At 31.6% G+C, this 19,865-nt stretch overlaps 1 protein-coding gene across 1 annotated transcript in view; it reads left to right on the top strand.

Moving 5' to 3' along the window:
• The window catches only part of LOC145332187 (uncharacterized), a 37,150-nt gene that overhangs the window by 6,830 nt on the left and 10,455 nt on the right, over positions 1–19,865 (top strand). The window contains exons 4-18 of the mRNA XM_080177145.1: positions 1,683–1,727; positions 7,054–7,106; positions 7,439–7,496; positions 8,031–8,093; positions 8,742–8,780; positions 13,622–13,681; positions 14,107–14,165; positions 14,483–14,590; positions 15,650–15,729; positions 16,515–16,598; positions 16,951–17,029; positions 18,294–18,364; positions 18,824–18,875; positions 19,361–19,405; positions 19,752–19,787. Of these exons, the coding sequence (XP_080033271.1) occupies positions 1,683–1,727; positions 7,054–7,106; positions 7,439–7,496; positions 8,031–8,093; positions 8,742–8,780; positions 13,622–13,681; positions 14,107–14,165; positions 14,483–14,590; positions 15,650–15,729; positions 16,515–16,598; positions 16,951–17,029; positions 18,294–18,364; positions 18,824–18,875; positions 19,361–19,405; positions 19,752–19,787 (932 nt within the window). The remainder of the gene's footprint in view (positions 1–1,682; positions 1,728–7,053; positions 7,107–7,438; positions 7,497–8,030; positions 8,094–8,741; positions 8,781–13,621; positions 13,682–14,106; positions 14,166–14,482; positions 14,591–15,649; positions 15,730–16,514; positions 16,599–16,950; positions 17,030–18,293; positions 18,365–18,823; positions 18,876–19,360; positions 19,406–19,751; positions 19,788–19,865) is intronic.

Raw genomic sequence — 19,865 nt, 5'->3', positions numbered from 1 at the left:
CTTTAGTAGTTAGGTACGATTTAGAAAGCGTAGCAACTCTATAATCATAACCAAAATGTTCGTACGTCCATTTTAAACATGTTGATTTTTTAAATTTTTTAACAACAAATTTTTATGTGATCTGATTTTTGGTATATTGATTCCTGGGACAACAAAGTATAACGTAATAAGCGAAGCAACTCTATAATCAAGTCCTAAAAATGTAAGTATGTCCATAAACATTATCCTGAATCAAGCAGTTTTTCAACAAATTTACTTACAATTTTGCTTTGACGCTTATACATTTATATTATGTTTATTCAGTTCTGACACTATACAAGTGTTAATGTCCGTTTGTCCTACCGTTTCAGTGCTTCGCTTTTATGGATGTTGTCATCCTTGTTCAATTTCAAATATTTCAGTTTTAAAAAGATTAATTTATCTATCATTACCCTAATCCTTTATCCCTGATAATTTTGCAATAATGTTTAACAACATGGTACAATTTGGTTGAGAGAATCTTGTGTGACTAGTCATCCAAACTCCAGTGGTGTATCTCAAATATTGGACATTTTGAAAAGGACTTAAAAAAATATCCACTTTTTCTGTGTAATCCTATTATATAAAGTAGTAAGGTTTTTTTTGTCTTAAGCTTAAGATTCTCCATTTTAGTGAAACTTTACATGATGCTTGGGGTGGTTTTATCCTTTTTTTACCTATTCCTTCCTTTGGAAACAGCTAGTCTTACATTAATGGGTTTTATTGGGTTTTACTTCTCAGGAAAGTTTTTAAACGTCATGGGTTTGTATATAGCCATTTTCTTGAGAAAATTTAAGACCCTTCCGTAACCATAAATTTAATTCTGTATATTTGTGCACAATTATCTAGGTTCACTTTTAAAGTCCCAACCCTTTGATTTGATCAGTTAACCGTAGCAAGGTCAATGATTTTCTATACTGTGTGCAGTAGTCAATAACAAATCTATCAATAAAGTATCATAATGTTTGCCTGTCTGTTTATTGATCAAGAATTAAAAAACATGGTTCTGTCATTTTGCAACTGGCAATAATACACTGATAGGGTTTTTAACAGTAAGGATTAACTTATTGGCTGTTTTGATTGTAGCATTTTTTCTCAATATTTTTCAGTTCGAAGATTTTTTCTCTCAATGTTTTAAAACATTAAAAAACCTTTTTTTTATTGAAAACCTAATCCTCACAAGAATCGATTTCGGCTAAGAACATTACCTCAATGTTGACTTATTATATACCTGTTCTGTTGCTTTTTGCCACTTTTCAAATATTTTTATCAAACACAATTTATGATAATATTTTGTTTTAATTGATAAAATAACTATTAAATAAATCATTATATTCAAAATGATTTTGAATACCATAATTGTAAACAATTTGCCTATTATCAAGGTCATTTTAAAAAAGTTTAATAGTTATTTATCGCCTCGGATCATAGACGGCTTTTCCGCGGATATCAAAATGAAAAGTTATAAGATTAAATACAGTTTTGTTAGACCCGAGAGGCAGAAGGGCCAGAAAAACAAAACTGTTATTATATGATTATAATATTAGAGAAAATTAACTCTTTCAATGCTATACATACATAATATTTTAGTGTGGCTAAGAACCGGTTCTAACACTGAAAACAGTTCTTTAAGTTTTACAAATGAGAGAATACTTTGTTTTCAGTATGGATAAAGTTAGTATTTTTCTGCCAGTCAGCCAGTATGACAGGAAAGATTTTAAAAAACATCTTTTTTAGTTGCGAAGCTACTCAATAATACACTTTGTCTGTCAGTCCCTTAGTCTGCCAGTCCGTAACGCTAAAGGGGAAATGTGTTCTTTTCTTGGCAGCTATTTGTAATAAAAATGCAAGGAATTGTAACTTGAATCACTCTATCTAATAAAAAAAACATTGTTGTAATATTATAAGAAGCGTAATAATTCAATTTTCAGAAGGGTAAGTGTGGAAACTAATGTAGAATTTAGTTTTGACATTAGATTTAGAAATATTTAAAGTTTCAGTCCGCGCGACCCTACTTAAAACAGGACAATCAAGGAAGTACTTTAAAATTACTTGTATGTATGTTCAGATTGTCTATATCAGTCTAGTTTTTATAGCTTCTTTGATCTGTGGATGTTAGTAATTAAACGTTTTAATCTGTCCAGTACAAAATATTACCCTCAATTTGCCTGTCATCATTAAATTTCAGCAATACGAAGGAGACTAAACGAGATAAAAGCAAATTCATTTAGATTAAAGAAAATAAGCATAAAAACAGACATAATTATGTTCATATAGGCATTTCCTGTCCTAAACTAATATTAAAACAGGGTCTATAACTATAGAATCACAATATAATTAATGGAAATTGTAACCTGTTTTTTATTGTTATACTATTATGACAGAATCGTCTCAAAACCAGCATTAAGCTTTTATTATATCCGGTGCATTGAACATTGCTTTCCTTGTTTTTACATTCACACAAATTATTATATAATTTTTTTTAGCTAATTAAGGATATGAAAAATAAATATAGAATAAGTGGATATATTGAATATTTGTCGTCAATTTAGGTTGCTATTATGGATATAAGTTATTGGTCTGTTCGTTCATCCAGTAGGAGAGGGGGATGGGGTAAAAAGGATTTATGGAAGATATTGGTAGTTTAGCCAGCTAAGATTTTTCATTTATTAGAGTGTATAAAAATCTGGTGCAACATCCAAGTAATCATATATCTATTTACATTAAATGAATTAAAAAATAATAAAAACTTTAAAAATATTAGTTAAGTACACTTAATTACGGTCGTGAATTGGCAATATTATCCTTGGTTTTTGACAGATAAGATTTTTCCCCCTACCAAAACTAAAACTTAATGAAATGTATGTATTTATTGACTGAACTTCTATTTTTAAGTGTGTCGGCTGCATTTTATTATATCCTTTACAATTTTAAATATTTGCGTTTTTATTGGAACACCGCAATCTTAAAAACACCTGTCTTGCGTCCACCTGTAGTTTTAATCATAGATCAGAGGGAGGGGATATTGAACTGTAAATTACGATAGTCCCCAAAGTTTTGTATCCACGTTATCTTAAAAACTTTGGATACTTTTTTGGATTTGGTTGGTTGTTACTGTCCTAACTAGTACTGTCCAAACTTTCAACCCATAGTTTTAATCTACAGAAGTGGTAATTTGGTTCCTGTCATTGGGGATGTATGTTAATTTTCCTTTCATTGTCTTATCCCTTAAGATCCCTGAGTTTAGATTCCTTTTATTACTCTTTTAATGTTCTGTCCCCCTTTTATTAGCGAAGCTATTTTATGTTTTCCTTAGACTGGCTGTCCGTCCGTAACGTATTTAGGAGACCCTATATGAATATATATTTCGAAGTATTTTCCTTGTCTCTATTGATGCGTGTCTGTCTCTGTCTGTCTGTCTGTCTCTCTCTCTTTCTCTGTCTCTATCTCTATCTCTCTCTATCTCTATCTCTATCTCTATCTCTATCTCTATCTCTATCTCTATCTCTATCTCTATCTCTATCTCTATCTCTATCTCTATCTCTATCTCTATCTCTATCTCTATCTCTATCTCTATCTCTATCTCTATCTCTATCTCTATCTCTATCTCTATCTCTCTCTCTCTCTCTCTCTCTCTCTCTCTCTCTCTCTCTGTCTCTCTCTCTCTATCTATCTATCTATCTATCTGTATCTCTCTCTCTACTTTTTTCTGTCCTTCTGTCTCTTCCTCTTTCTTTCTTTTTCTCTCTTTCTTTCTTTATTTGTCTCTATCTTTCTTTCTTTTTCTCTCTTTCTTTCTTTATTTGTCTCTATCTTCCTTTCTTTTTCTCTCTTTCTTTCTTTATTTGTCTCTATCTTCCTTTCTTTTTCTCTCTTTCTTTCTTTATTTGTCTCTATCTTCCTTTCTTTTTCTCTCTTTCTTTCTTTATTTGTCTCTATCTTCCTTTCTTTTTCTCTCTTTCTTTCTTTATTTGTCTCTATCTTTCTTTCTTTATATGTCTCTATCTTTCTTTCTTTATTTGTCTCTATCTTTCTTTCTTTATTTGTCTCTATCTTGCTTTCCTTATTTCTCTCTATCTCTCTCTTTTTTTTCACAAAAATATATAGAGTATTTACTTTATCTTATTTTATTCTTCCCCCATTATCGCTTCAATAATTTTAAGGGTGTTCTAACAATTAGTGTTAAAATTTTTCCTATTTTATAAAGAAATACAGTTTTTTTTTGTTAATTCAGATGGTTTTAGGCTATTTCATTTTTAACTTTTATTCTTTGAGTTGTTTTAAGCTATTTTACTGCCCTAACCTTTCCTAGATGTTAGGGCAAAAACACTGTAATTATCACTTACTATTTCAACATATAAAATTATGCTATTATTTGAATATTTGCCATCAAAACTAACATTACTAAAAATGGGCTAAAAATTGGTAAAATTGTTTTCGCACCAACCGAACTAGAAAAGATTATCCATGGTTGTTAAAATCATATAATAAAAAGCTTTTACATTTCATCAGGGAGGAAGAGATCAATGAAAGATAATTTTTCCATTTACACTTCCCCTACCCCTGAATTATAGTATTCCCAGCATTATAATCGAAACTTTATCCATGAGATTTTTTGGGAAGATATTTTTATCGTCCATTGTCCTATGCTGATGCCCTGCATTTCATGACATATTAAGATAAGGTTGAGTAATATCGAAAAAATGTACAAAGATTTGTTACAGAAAGTATAACAGGTACTTTCCCTCAAAGTTTTTAACAAGCACAAAACCCCCTTCTTTTTCTTGAAAAAGAAAAAGTTTGTTGAGTCTTTTTTCTTTTTGTCTAGGTGCTGAGGGGGGCCCTAACCATTTGGGACCTAAAATATTGGGCCCTTATTCTAAGAGGCTACCGACAAATAGCCTTCAGATTGTCTTGGTTAGGTTAGGTTGGATAAGTTTCATTTGAATAAGTTAAGGTTAGGCTACCGCAAAAAATAGGCCCCATGCAGGGGCAAAGCCTATTGTATCAGTTAGCGGGTAAAATCCCTTGAGGCTGGAATTACAAAAGAAACTCTGTATTACTGTTTGTTGTTCTTTTCTCATAAAAAAATACCGCGTGCACTGTAATGTTTGTAAATATGTAGAATAATACGTGGATATTATGACAGGGGAAAATTGTCCTCAATTTAGGTTGCTAACATGAGCATCAGTTATTGGTCAGTTCGTTCAACAAACAGTAGGGGATTGGATGGGGTAAAGGGGGTGGATGGGAGGGATTGTTTCTTGTTAGCCAGCTACAAGTTTCAATTTACTAAAATACATGTTTATCTGGTGTAAGATCCAAGTAATAATATATCACTTGTAAAAACTATGAATTTAATGACATTATATTATGTTATGGATGGACGGACAATAGAAATTGTTAATTACTAATCTCCTAATCATGCCACAGGTAGGGATATTCTTTGAGAAAAAATTGACTCAAACTATATTGAAATCATTATTTTGTCAAAGTTAATTATTAATAGTGTGTTAAATCATTTCATTAAATACTTTAAATATGATGCATTGGAAAATGGTTAAAATAATCATGAAAAAAAATAATTGTCTTTTTTATATCATAAATTTATATAATTCTTTAATTGCTGCTTCTCAAGAAAACAGCCGCTACGTTTAGAGGCTGATTCAAACAGGAAACAATAACTGTGGCTGTAATAAATTGGCGGCTAAAAATGCAGCTTCAGCTGTTAAAATAATTTTAAAAATCTACCAGAAAGTCAAATAAACGCACATATAACATTATTATAACAATCCGACTTTATAAAGCAGTAATGTGTTTTGTGTGTAGCTTAAGATTTCGAAACCTAATCAACCGATTGATATTTTATGGAAGCTTTACATTGGTCTCTGGACGGGTTTAGGATGTTTTATTTTATGTTTAAGTCTCAAGGTGGTTTTATGCTATTTCTTCCCTTCCATACCCCTTCCAATACGGAGCTTCTAAATACGCAGCCACTAGTTTGTTTAAATAAGACAAACGACCAACCCCCCATTTTAAAGTTTAGTTAAAAAAAAATATTTGTAAGCGGTAGTGTAATTTTTTCTAGGGGCAATTTCTCTTGAATGGGTAGTGGTAATCTCCCTCTAAATAGCTACAAACCTTTCCAGAACCTATGAGAAGCTACAGTAAAGGAGAACCATATCGGTTTAGCGGTTAGCGAGATCCTTCTGTTCAAACAAACAGACAAACTAACATAGACATCCTGTTACTTTGTTATAAGAATTTATGAATATTTGTCTCTGTTTAGTAGCAATTTACTTGGTCAAGTGAATAATTACTAAATTAATGGATATATTAATACAACTGGATGTTACACCAGATTTCCAGTGAAACTCTTAGCGGGCTAAAATAAAGGGTTCCCGTTTACCCTATCCCCTCTTCTTCTGCTAGATAAACGAACAGACCAATATATGAGTTCCATGTTAGCAACCTAAATTGACGACAATTTTTCCCCTGTCATAATATCCACGTATATTCTACATCCATTACTAAATTAAACAAGAGTATAGCTATCCAGAAGTGTAGAGCTTTAAGATTAAAACGACAAAAATACTTTTAGCAAAATAATAGTTCTGTTTGTGTATCTGTCATAATTTCTGTCTGTCAAATGTCTGTCCCTTTGTCTTATTACCTGTTAATACATCTGTCTATCTTTACTTCTGCTGAATAATCGTTTATTTTTCTATTCATCTGTCAATCTGTTAGTCTGCCTATTTATCTATCTCAATTTTCTGTTTTATCTGTATATGAATATTCGTTTTATATTGTTGCGCTACCTGTTTATAAATCGTTAAGTTTCTTAATTTTAATAATTTAAATTCATTAAAGCTCAAGTTAAATTTTTTTAAGCTATGAGAAGCTACATTGTAAAAGATTATCTTATCGGTTAAGCGTTTAGCGAAACTTTCGGCACAGACAGGCTAACAGACATCCTGTTACTTTTTTACATTTGCTTCCATAATAATGTTAAAAAATGTTTTTAAATCTCTGTAGTTTTATATCCATATTTGAATCTACACATGAAGTCTCTGGGTATCTCAATACAGGTAAGTCATTTATTATCCGCGGAAAACTGTTTATGAAACAATGAATAAATGATATTGTGACGAAGATATATTTTTACATGGGTTAGTAAATATTTGAGGAGACTAATTTGATTTATTTAGTAAAATAAAGGGCTTCAAAGTTTAAGAATAAGGAGGGTAAACTAAAAAGCCCTTTACCTCCACTTTTTGGTGTACATCAATTTAACATTTTCTTATTGTTTTAACCCCTATGATCCTTGTTGATAAGTTTTACTGGTTAAATAGGACTAACAGATGTTTAATGCTTCTGTAATTATTGTTGCTTTGAAATATGTGTATTTTTCTATTTTTAGGAGACAGCTATCATAAACGCAGTTATTCCCATCCTTTTCATATTTACACCTCCATTAGGTAGATATAAATCAGCCTTTTATAAAAGTAACAGGATGTGTGTCTGTCTAAATGTATGTTTAACCACGGAACCGATATGGTTCTCCTTTATAGTGAATATTTTTGCCCAGGGAAGATTTTGGGGGAGGTTAAATTCTAATCAGAAAAACGACACCCCCCCCCTTTACTTTTAAATCTAAAATAGTTGTTTGGGGGGGGGGGGGGATTAGTGAAGTTCTTTTATTTTATGGAAGCTTCACATTGATTGCAACATGGTTTAATTCTATTTTATCTATAAATTTAAGTCCTGGGATGGATAGGCTGCTCTACATCCTCGTTTGAATACAGAGCTACTAGATGAAGGGGTGAAGCCTTAGTCAATTATATCATACTAGAAAGGATAATACCATCCAATAGTAGCGTTGCATTTAATTCTCTAAATTAATTGGTAAAATTGGATTCAAAGCTTAAATACTATGAGATAAGCTTAAAAGTTTCATTTTATTTATAATCATTTCATTTTCGGTTAAAACAAAATATATTATTTTTTTTCAGCTGGTTTCCTAGCGGATAAAATTGGAAACTTCAGAATTCTTTTATCATTTCTAACTGGGGCTGGTAAGTACATTTTTTTCTAGCGAATCTACTCTACAATCTATAATTTCAAATCTGTCTGTCCGTCTGTTGGCTGTATTTTCACAGCTGCCATAAAGGTATAGATAAAATTTTATCTACTCTATAGCTTATTTCATCCGTATCTCTATCTATTTTTTAATGTTTATTGGTTTTTAATTTTTTTTATTGTAAGATATTCAAGTTTCTGTCAAATTTTTAAATAAAAAATTCGATTATTCACACATATTTAACACAAAAGCCTATTGTAAAGTTTTAAGAAATTCTTTCTCTAAAACTTCAACTTTAAATAAATTTGTCTGTCAGCTGGTAACGTTTTTAATATATTTTACATGAACTAATACTTCTACATTCTCTAACAAATACCAATAAACTTACCCCAATCTTTTGCACCACTTTTGATTCCTGTGACGTACTAAAAATGAAGTATTCTCCATCTCTTTTTTAGGGTTTTTCTTTCCCACTTCTCCTCTCATCTCCCTCATTTATATGACGTCACTGGAATCAAAAGTAGTGCAAAGGTGGTACAGATATTGCTTCGTCCCAATCTTTTAATTGTCATTAGGTATTTTATGTGAATATTTTGCCCATTTGCATTTATTTTGTTGAACTGCTTACGTTATTCTATTTCAGGAGGCCTTATCAGTTTACTTTTACTACTTGTACCTGTCGGTAAGTTTTTTCTCGTATTTATTCGAATCCGGTGGATAGGAACCGGTTCTCATCCATACGATAAAACTATGTCTAGCATCGTATTATATCCAGCTTTCTACGAATATAAAAATGTACAATCATAAATTTAAAAACCAGTTTTTTTAGTCCGTCCCTTCGGCACCGCGGGGCTAAAAAACTCATAATTGTACATTCTGTACCCGCGGAAAGCTGTTTATAATACGATGCGAGAAATAACTATTATTTAATTTTTCAATAAGCCTTGCTACAATTATAAAAATATAGAATTTTAAATCTGTAATTGTTCTATTTAAATCAATTAAAATCTTTGATAATGGTCTATTATTAATAACATTGATAATATATTAAATACTGAGAAGGGAAGATATAATAAAGTTGATAATTAATCTGCAACTTATTCCTTACTCCCAATATTTTTCAGCTATAGGCATAATTTTTTTTGTAAAATATTAATTTATCGTCCAATGCTATTTCACTGTAGACAATTTTTTTTATTAACGTATGTTCATTATTTGCAAAACTTAGGGTGAAAACAATTGATATGCACAATGTAAAATATCATTGCTTGTATATTTTTTTTGTCTTTTCATGTATTAATTTGTATAAGGGAGCAAAAATATCCGGGATCGGCAGCAGCATCTCAACCGCGTTTGAGTCTCAAATTTAATCCCGCTAGTGTGACAAAAAAATTCTCAAAAAGATGGCTTGTCTGTTTAGGAACAGGTTTATACATTTAACTCCAAATATAAAATTATAAGTTACCGGTTTCCTGCTCGGCTGCCGAGCCCTGGAAAATATGCTCTAAAATGGTCAGCTGAATTTGAGTATCCGATTGTGTACGAATTACCCTCATCCTATCTCAATATTTACTACTTGATAAAAAAGAAGATGATTGAAGTCCCTCAACAGATTATGACGTCATACGATATAATAGCCAATGAGAGGCCAGTATACACTGTAATTGTAATGGTAAAATTTATTCTGGCCTCTCATTGGTTATTCTCAAAAAAAAGCTTCAAAATTAAAAAAAATATTCGTACAACTTCGGAAATTAAGGAACAAATGGGCAATCAATATTAAGTTAATCTCTAAAATCCTTGTAATTAATCAAATCTGACTTTGTCTGACAAAATGGCGTCAAACTTACTAATTTACCGAATTAGGACTTTAAGACAAAGACTATGCAATAGGACGAGTAATTATCGGGGTTTTAATAACTTATGGCTTCTCCCTTTTTATGTTTAGAAGCGGGAGATTTTTAGAATATAGCCTAAAACCATCCATAGACAATAAAACAGCCTAAACCTATTCTGGGATCTATATATACTCTCTCTCAATCGGTTCAGTGGTTAGCGAGAAATTAACGGACAGACCACAAAACCAAACTTCCTCAGCAGTGTTTAATCTTTTCCACCAATGACTTTAATCAACAGAAGAGGCAAATTTGTTATCATAATTGGGGATGTACACTAAGAGATATAAGTTTTCCGGAATTTTAATGTAGGGAGTAGATTTGAAATCTGCATCAAATTTAAGGATTTTTTATAAAATTCGTTTTTTGTAAAATTCTTTATCTAAAAGCGAAAATACATTTTAAGTTAATTAATTTTGACCAATAGGATAGGTGGATTTTAAACTACCTGCGCTCTAATTGGTTAAATGATGTACGACATCCAATCAGAGCGCAGATTTTTTAAATCCACCAATCACAGATGCCAAAATTAATTAACTTAATTTGTATTTCCGCTTTTAGATAAAGAATTATACAAAAAACGAATTTTATAAAAAATCCTTAAAATTTGATGCAGATTTCAAATCTACTCCCTACATTACAATTCCGGAAAACTTATATCTCTTAATGTACACCAATTTATCCTCGATTGTCTTATCCCGTAAGATCCCTGCCTTCTGCTCCCTGAATCTTTATCTGTGATTTCAGAAGCGAAGCTACTCTATAATTAAATTATGTCCGTATGTCCGTCACTAAGTTACTACGTCAGAATGAAGAAATAAACTCACTATAAGTAACATACTCAATGATAATAAAAGTTAAATAATTAAACAAGGATGACAACATCCAAATGTAACGAAATCCACAAAAATGAACAAACGGACAAAATGTTTTATAGATCATATGTCCAGTATTACTAAATCAAATATTTTCTTAAATCACGAAACTATCAGGTTGAATATATGATTTAATTTTTTATATTTTTGTAGCCTAAATTTTATACTGAAAGCTCATGGTATAAGGAATCATCAATCAAAAAAAAAATTCTGTCTATTTTGAATAGCAGCTGAGAAAATCGCAATTCTTCCATTTTGCATTATAGCCAGACTATAGGACGGACAGACAAATTGATAATTTAGTGTTGATATGAAAACAATTAATAGGTTAAAAAAACTAGCTTATTCATGTTCGTTTGATCAATTGTCTGATTTCAGAGCTTCGTTTTTATGGACATTGTCATCATTGTTTTGATTTGGAACCTTGAAACAAAATATTTTGTATTTGATATCCAAGTTTTTGTGAGAAATTTCTTTGCTTTTCTTACAATGTTAATTAACAAGCATAGTTGTAACCAAAACAGAAGTAGCGCATCATTAACACTTGGTGAAACTGCTGCTCTAAACGGGTCTTACTATTCAGGAAAGCTTCATAAATGACATGGGATGGTTTTAAGCTATTTTCTAAACTCCCATGCCCTCCTCTAGTGGCTAGGGCCAAGGTTACTAATACCTTATCTAAAACAATTATTAATTGAATCAGTTATTTTCATAAGTAGCACAGGAATTAATAATCATTAAACAAAAAGTGAGTTAAGAATTACCCGAAAACAATAAAACTTAATAATTTGAAATGTCTATCCATCAGTTGAAACTATAAGCAAAGTTCAAGCATTGAGAGAGTTAGAGAAAGAATAAAGAGAAAATAGAAAGGAGAATTTAAAGAAAGACACAAGGATAGGCAGAGACGATTACTTATAGAGTAGCTTTGCTTTCAGAAAGAACAATCAGGTTCATAAGAAGCACAGCAATTATATGTCAAGATATATTTTTAATTTACAAAAAATAACTCCAATTATGACATTTTCTTTTCATAGCACCTTCAATTTAAGTTGTTTATATGTATTATTGAGGTTTTTAAGTTTTATATAGTGCCTATAAAAATTATTTCATACTGGCCTACCATTGGTTAATTAAAATGTATACTGGCTTGTAATTGGTACTTAAGTCTGTAAATTGGCCTATCATAGGTCATTTGTAATGTTTGACGTCAATTTTTATAGGTACTATAAAGTGCTTCTTAAGTTTTTAAAATCCAACACTAAACATGCTCTTTTTATTCTTATATGTCTTAGCGTGACGAAAAGACGTACGAAGTACCTCGAACCCTTTTATAGAGCAGGTGCACCTCTAAAGCACAAGAAATTTTGATATCGATTGCTGTCATAAAAATATCAATTTATATTTTATTAGAAATCATAAGATTTGATTTTATGGATTTTAGCAGCAAAACTACTCTACAACTATAGCTATGTTTGCAGTACCTCATCGATCCGGCTACGAAAAGAAAATAGTCTAATTTTAGATTGTTTATTGCTAATTTCAAAATGCATAGACAGACTACCAAAGTGGAGTTTTACCCCCCTCCAACTTTAAAACAAATCATTTTACCCTCCTTCAATAAAAAATACATTAGACTATCCATCTTAAACCTTTGAAACACCTTATTTTACCCCTCTCAAAATTAAGCTTGGATGTCCTAGTCCTCATTCCACCCGCCGTTGCATAAATTTCTTACAATTTACTGTGTAACAAGTTTTAAAAATGTAATATTTTAAATCTTAATTAATTTGTTGTTACAGCTGTAACTCTTATGGACATGATTATACTTGATAAGCTATAAAATTTCGCATATTATTTCATTGAATGAAATGAAATATAAAAAATCAAGGATTTTTATTTGAAAATTCTTCACACAGAATGTAAATTAACAAGGATAATCAAATTAACAAATAGCGTAACATATTCAAATTAATAATATTTTTGAAAAAAAAATTGAGCCCGTTACAAATATTGAAAATTACCTAGTATTAGGAAGCTCAATTTCTATCCTATTACATGAAATAGTAAGGTTTTTTTTTCTGTAGTTTAAGATTTGTATAACTACGGAACCGATTGGGTTACCTATTTTGCCTTAAGTAGGTCCCGTGATGGCATTAGGCAATTCTATTTTTAAATTTAAACTTTGTGATGGCTTTAGGCTACTTTTCTTCTTTTCATTACACCTTTGAATAGAATATAGGAATGGGCCAAATGTCGATAATTTTATCCGGTCTTGAAATATTGTATTTCTAACTTTCAATAACCTGATGTTTTGATTAAAATTTGATAGGTAGTTAGTTCATAGTCCATTTACGTATCGCTGCTGTTATTAAAATCAGCCATAGCAACTCCTCGCAGCATTGCGCGGCTGCTGACGTTTGATTTAAAAATGTCAGGATGTTTCTTTATGAATTTTAAAACTATTGTTAATTTTAATATGATTCATTGGTATTTTGATGTCATGACAAGGGCGTCCTAGCTTTTTTTGGAAGGATACAAAATCTTTTTAACTTTTAGGGCTAGAATTTCCCCACCTTCACATTTTTACCCTAGGGTAAGTTGTGAAATTTTCTAAGGGGGGTAATTTTCCTGCCCAAAATTCTTTGGCCCCCCTTATAAATCCTCCTGTCCTGATTTGATAGAAAAGAGTTTTATGTTGGATATAATTTCCTAATAAATTTAATGTTATTCTAATTATGATTAATTTTTAGGACGAGATATTTCTCTGTATCCGAACAAATTGACCTGGGGGATGACTTGCGGAGCTCCAGGTAGAGATAGATCTATAGATAGATAGATAGATATACAGATAGATAGACAGACAGACAGACAGACAGACAGACAGACAGACAGACAGACAGACAGACAGACAGACAGACAGACAGACAGACAGACAGACAGACAGACAGACAGACAGACAGACAGACAGACAGACAGACAGACAGACAGACAGACAGACAGACAGACAGACAGACAGACAGACATACAGACAGACATACAGACAGACAGACAGACAGACAAACAGACAGACAAACAGACAGACAAACAGACAGACAGACAGACAGACAGACAGACAGACAGACAGACAGACAGACAGACAGACAGACAGTCAAACAGACAGACTGACAGAAAGTACGATTTATTCTGTCTGCAGCTAAATGAAAATAAGAGTAACATAATTATATTTTAATTGCAGGATCTCGAGCTCAATACCAAAACCTGATGATTCATGGATTCAGCGACGATAATTGCCAGGTAATGGTAGCTGGTTGTTGTTATCCTGGAATAGGGATTGTTGATTAATATATCCTAATACATAAGTAACATAATCTGTGTCTGTCTTTTTGTCCCGAAGGATATTGCTCACCACTTAGCCAAGATGATTTTCCTGGATTGTGGGGGAATATTGTCTTTACCTGCCTGTGGAAAAATAGTACAAATCGGGAAGTTAATAATGACCTTGATAAAAACAAAGACCTGTAAACTATTACTAATAAAAAAATATTTCTCGTTTATATATTTGATTTAAAATCTTTGATATATTGTATATAATCAATATTGTTTTATCCTAGTTAAAACCTGATACGTGGCAGAACGCCAGCTTTTCCCCGGCCACCTGCGGATACTTGTGCCCAACAAGGACGCGGCTACAAGTAGCTCCCACTTTCTTTGAATATAAGGTATATATGCATGCCAGAATGACCTAGCTTTTAATTTAGGGCAAGGGGGTAGAAATCTTTAAATTGAATTGAAGTTTTGGTCAGGGAGGAAGGGAGGGGACAATGGGAAATTAATTCAATTTTTAGAGTTCTGACTCAATATCTTCAAAACCAGATATATCTGGAAAATTTCAAAAATTTAGATATAGCAATCTTTATTAGATTTGTATAATAAGAAGTTAATAAACACTGAAAGAAAAGTATTTAACATTAGGTTATCCTGTCTTATTTTCCTGTGAATAGTCTGTAATTTATCATAAAAGGTATGACCTCAGTACTGGCAGTTTCTTTCAAAATAATGGGGTTTGTTTTCATATTTGACAAGGGGTTGATTTGAATGGATAGTTACAGAAGTATAACAGTAGAATTTCTGGTTCATCCTAACCATTCTCAGAAGAAAACTATTTTGTTTAAAAACCCAAATTAACTTGTATTGATTTTTTTTCTTCAAATTGTCTGCTAGTTTTTGTTTTTGGTTAGTTCAGTAAGAGTCGTCTGCTTTGGGAATAATTGGTTTAGAGGAATTCTTTGCGCGCGCTGGTACCCAAAGTCTTTGAAATTTGCCAAAATAATAAAACTTGCATGTGTTCTGGTATCCAAAGTCCAAGACTGTCAGAAATATTAATTTTAGATCCATTGTCCCCTCCCTTACTCCCTGAGTTTTGGTGGTTGGTAAAGTTGAGCGCGATGAATAAATGTAAAAGTATAGATGTATAGTTACTATAGACAACTATAGACAACTATCTGGCCCAATTGGCAGGGATTTTTTTCGTATGCTAATAAATTGCTTTTATAGCGACACTAATGTGATTATATTTCTGAAGCTCTTGGCTGATATTCAAAGACCCTCTTGAAAGTGAGCACCGTGGGTAGAGTCACATTTAGCTCACGGCCCTCTATTCTTTTACTTTAATCATTCCAAACATATAATAGAAAATTGAAATGCCCACAAATAGATTAGCCTACCTCAGATATTAGGTATACTTATCTTACATAGAATGTAACCATTCTTTTTTCTAGGTGGTTTGGCCCAACCGCGGGGGAGGATTTGGGATCACTGAAATTGTGGATGTCGTTAATCTTGAAAAAATGGAGGAAAGGTAAAGAAATCATTAATCCTCATATATATTTTGTATGGTTGTCTGTTCGGTCCATAGGGTAACTATAACCACTGGACCGATTTGGTACTCGTTAAACATTAAGCTTTTAATAGATTTCAGGAAAATTTTTACAAGCTTTTAAAAAGGGAGAGGTAGGTTTCGGGTAAAGTCCGTAAAGGTTATGTGTTATAAGTTAAAAACAGTAGTAGAAAAATAAAACTTATGTTAAATTAATTTTTTTTTTGTTTATAGTTCATTTAATAAGAAATACACATATTTAGTGAATATTATCGTTCTACTACTATTTTTAAGCCTTAAAATACACACCTTTACGGATTTTTCCTCAAACCTCTCTCTCTCTTTATTGTTTTATAGGAAGTGTTTTAATCTTTAAATAGCTGGATGTTTAAACGTTAGCCCAAAAATATCTCGTGACCAGTCGTATAGCAAAATAATTAACAATTTTCTGATAAGTTTATTGTTTTTACTAGATGGGATTTATATTTTTTGGGGGAAAGTCCTAAAGGCTAGTGAAGAAACCACAAATTGTAAAAAAATTTCCATATGGCTTCGAAACCAATTCTTATCCGCTGGATTAGAAACGGTGCTTAGCAATTTTCCACGAATATCAAAATAAAAATCATAAAATGAATACTCGTTTGATTAGACCAGGACTCAAGCCCCTCGGGGCTAACAAACTGATTTAATCTTATAATATAATAAATGCTGTCCATAATATGACGCGAAAAATAATTATTATGAAGTTTAAGTTCTTTTTTATTTAGAAAATATCATGAACCGCGGAAAATTGACTCCTCAATTTTCTTCCCAATGAACTGGACCTTTCAATTGGACTGTGATAGAATAAGGTAAGGGAAGTTTAATGAAAGATAATTTAATCTTCAAAGTTCTGCCATTTGGCTTTTCCCGGTTATGTGTATAGTCTGAGTTGAATTGTGATCCAATAAGGCAGAAAATAAACTTAACAATTAAAACTTATTTTGGGAAATAACAGAAAACTTTTCATTATTACCTAGGTTTTTTTTGCAGACTTCAATCAAACGTTGACTATTATCGCAATAATTATTTCATTTTTAAATTAGCCTTTTGAAGCCAATCAAACATAAAAAAATCGCGCATAAAACAACACAGTATATAAAAGGTATTGACGAAAGCTAAAATGATTCATATGATTTACACAAAATCGCAATCCTTTTTTAGGCCTGACGATTGTATATTCAACCAAGTACGAAAAAGTTCACAGGACTCGGAATATAGCGTTGAACTAACCCCTCTACAGGTATACCTTACTATAGAGTGGTGCAGCTTCTCTATAAATTATTAAATAGAGATTATAATTGTATGTTAAATTACGTCAAATTGTAGCACAGCCTTTAAAAAGCCTAAGCTCACATTAAGAGAGATATGGAGAAAAAGGAAAAAAGGAAAGAGGCTACAAGAAGAGACCATATCATATTTGATTATAGACATGTTTTGCTTAAACCATTATACCTAAATGTGAAGAGAATAGAAATACTGTAAGAGGGAAGGGATTTATTAATACTTGGATCATACAAGTTATCATGTACTCTTATAAAGTAAAACTCGTTGCTGGCTAAAAAAACAATACCCCCATCTATCTTCTTTACCACATACCCTTCCCTTCTACTGGATGAATAAACTGGTCAATAGATGATGTTTATGTTAGCTTCTTTACAAGGATAAGCATTTCACCACTCCAAGATATTTATCTCTTCAAAGACTCTCAGATTCCACAAAGCTATATAAAAAAATATAAAAATGGAAATATGATTTACGTGGATATATTGACAGGGGAAAAATTGTCGTCATTTTAGCTTGCTAATATAGACCTCATTTATTGGTCAATTCGATCATCTTTTAGGAGGGGAGGGTATAGGAGAAAGGGGATGTATGGAGGGTATCGTTATTTTAGCCAGCTGCGAGCATCACTTTATCAGAGTACATGAAAATCCTGTGCTACATCCTAGTAATCATATATCGTTTTATATAATTAACAAGGATGACAACATCCATAAAAGCGAAGCACTGAAACGGTAGGACAAACGGACATGAACACTTATATAGTGTCAGAACTGAATAATCAGAATATAAATGTATAAGAGTCGAAGCAAAATTGTAAGTAAATTTGTTGAAAAACTGCTTTATACAGGATAATGTTTATAGACATACTTACATATTTAGGACTTGATTATAGAGTTGCTTCGCTTATAACATTATTCTTGGTTATCCCAGGAATCAATATACCAAAGATCACATAAAAATTTGTTGTTAAAAAAGTAAAAAAATTAACATGTTTAAAATGGACGTACAGAAATTTTGGTAATGATTATAGAGTTGCTACGCTTTCTAAATCGTACCTAACTACTAAAGGAATCACCATGCAAAATTTGAAATCGATAGGACAATTCTAACATGCATTAACGAAAAAAGCTATCCGTTACGGACGGACGTACGGACGAACCGACCCTAATTATAGAAAAGCTTCGCTTTTAACAATGAACTATAGTTGTCCTTGTTTTTAGATGAGCATTGGAAAAATTGATCATGGACATCAAGAATTTGTTGTAGCTTCCATTCAGAGGGATGATTTCAAGTAAGATTTATATAGATAAATATCTAATAGAAATAGAATTAAGAATTTGTTGTAGTATCTATTCAGAGTGATGATTTCAAGTAAGATTTATAGATATTTACATAGTAGAATAGATATATTAAAAATATTTCTTGCTTTAATTTAAATTTAAATGTTTTTAATAGAGATCATTTAAATAATTAACTTTCGCTAAAAATCTAAAAAGTGCCCGAAAATTTTGTATAAGTATAAATGTATTTCAAACACGTTTTAAGAAGCACTGCAACCCAATTTAAGAAAGTGCAATTTCCCCCCCCCCCAAAAAAAAAAGTCATATTTAATTAGAATATTGAATTGACATAATTTATAATGACAAAAATTGAAAGCTAGGTAAGATCAAGTATTGCTAAAAACATGAAAAGCCCCATAAGATTATTTATTGAAATTTTATAAAATTTGAAGATATAATCAAATTTTCAGGAAGCCTGTAACAAGAACAATTAATTGCGGAAGTAAATCAGAAATAGCTCAGGTAAGAACATATATAGATTAAATAATCCAGATAAGTACCTGGATCCAGTGTTGGGGACCTTTTGCGTCTGCTAGCAAATTGCTTTGTCTGCACCTTTGTAGCCACTTGGATGTGTTAATATTTCAAACTTGATTGGCTGATATTCAAAGATCCAATTGAAAGTCTACACAGGGTCCACGGAGTGAAGCCAAACCGATCAAAAATCAGTGATCTAAAGGAACTAAAAACTAATTAAAATCGTCAATGATGGTAAACAAATATACCCTTCTGTAGATTAAAAATACTAGTTTGAAACCAATCAATCAAAATTTAATAAAAGTACCCAAAGTTTTAGAGCCAAAGAACAAGATAACGTGGTTGTTAAGCTTTGGTTACCAGTGTTATTTATAGTTCTATGTCTCTTCCCTCCTTCCTAGATCAATAATGCCCCTTTTAATCTTTTATTTAATATCCGCAGAAAGCTGTCTATAAATATAAATATTTAGGTTGTTTCCACTGTTTCCACAGGAGAAAAGAAATTTAGTACAGAGGTAATAAGCCTTATATAAAAGTAACAGGATGTCTGTATGTCAGTCTGTCCGTCTGTGTGTTTGCTAACCACTGAACCGTCATTGGGGGAATGTACCTCAAACTCCCAAAGGAAAATCCCCCCTGAAAAAAAACCCACTGAAATTTTTGTTTCGTTCTTTCTTTTAAACCTAAAATGAAAAGTGGAGGGACAACTTTTAATTTTTGCATATATTTTATTTTTTTGCCTAAAAGCATTTAAAATCAAATCTATCCGCTAAAGTACTTGGTTCTATTCGAGACTGAACTTATTTTTCCACTTAAAAAGTCAAATGTTTTATAAAACTAATGGTATTTATTTCTTTTTAGTTTGGAAGACAGTTGCCGGAGTTAGTTGATACACGGGTAAGACAATATTTTTAAATCAACAGACCAATACATTAACTAATAGAGGGGGGCTAGATTTATATATCTGAACAAATG

The sequence above is a fragment of the Acartia tonsa genome, chromosome 11, assembly GCF_053477335.1.
Source record: "Acartia tonsa isolate MP-2025a chromosome 11, ASM5347733v1, whole genome shotgun sequence".
NCBI lineage: Eukaryota > Metazoa > Arthropoda > Copepoda > Calanoida > Acartiidae > Acartia > Acartia tonsa.
Note: the sequence above shows the minus strand (reverse complement) of the source record. Positions and strands in the feature narration are given on the sequence as shown.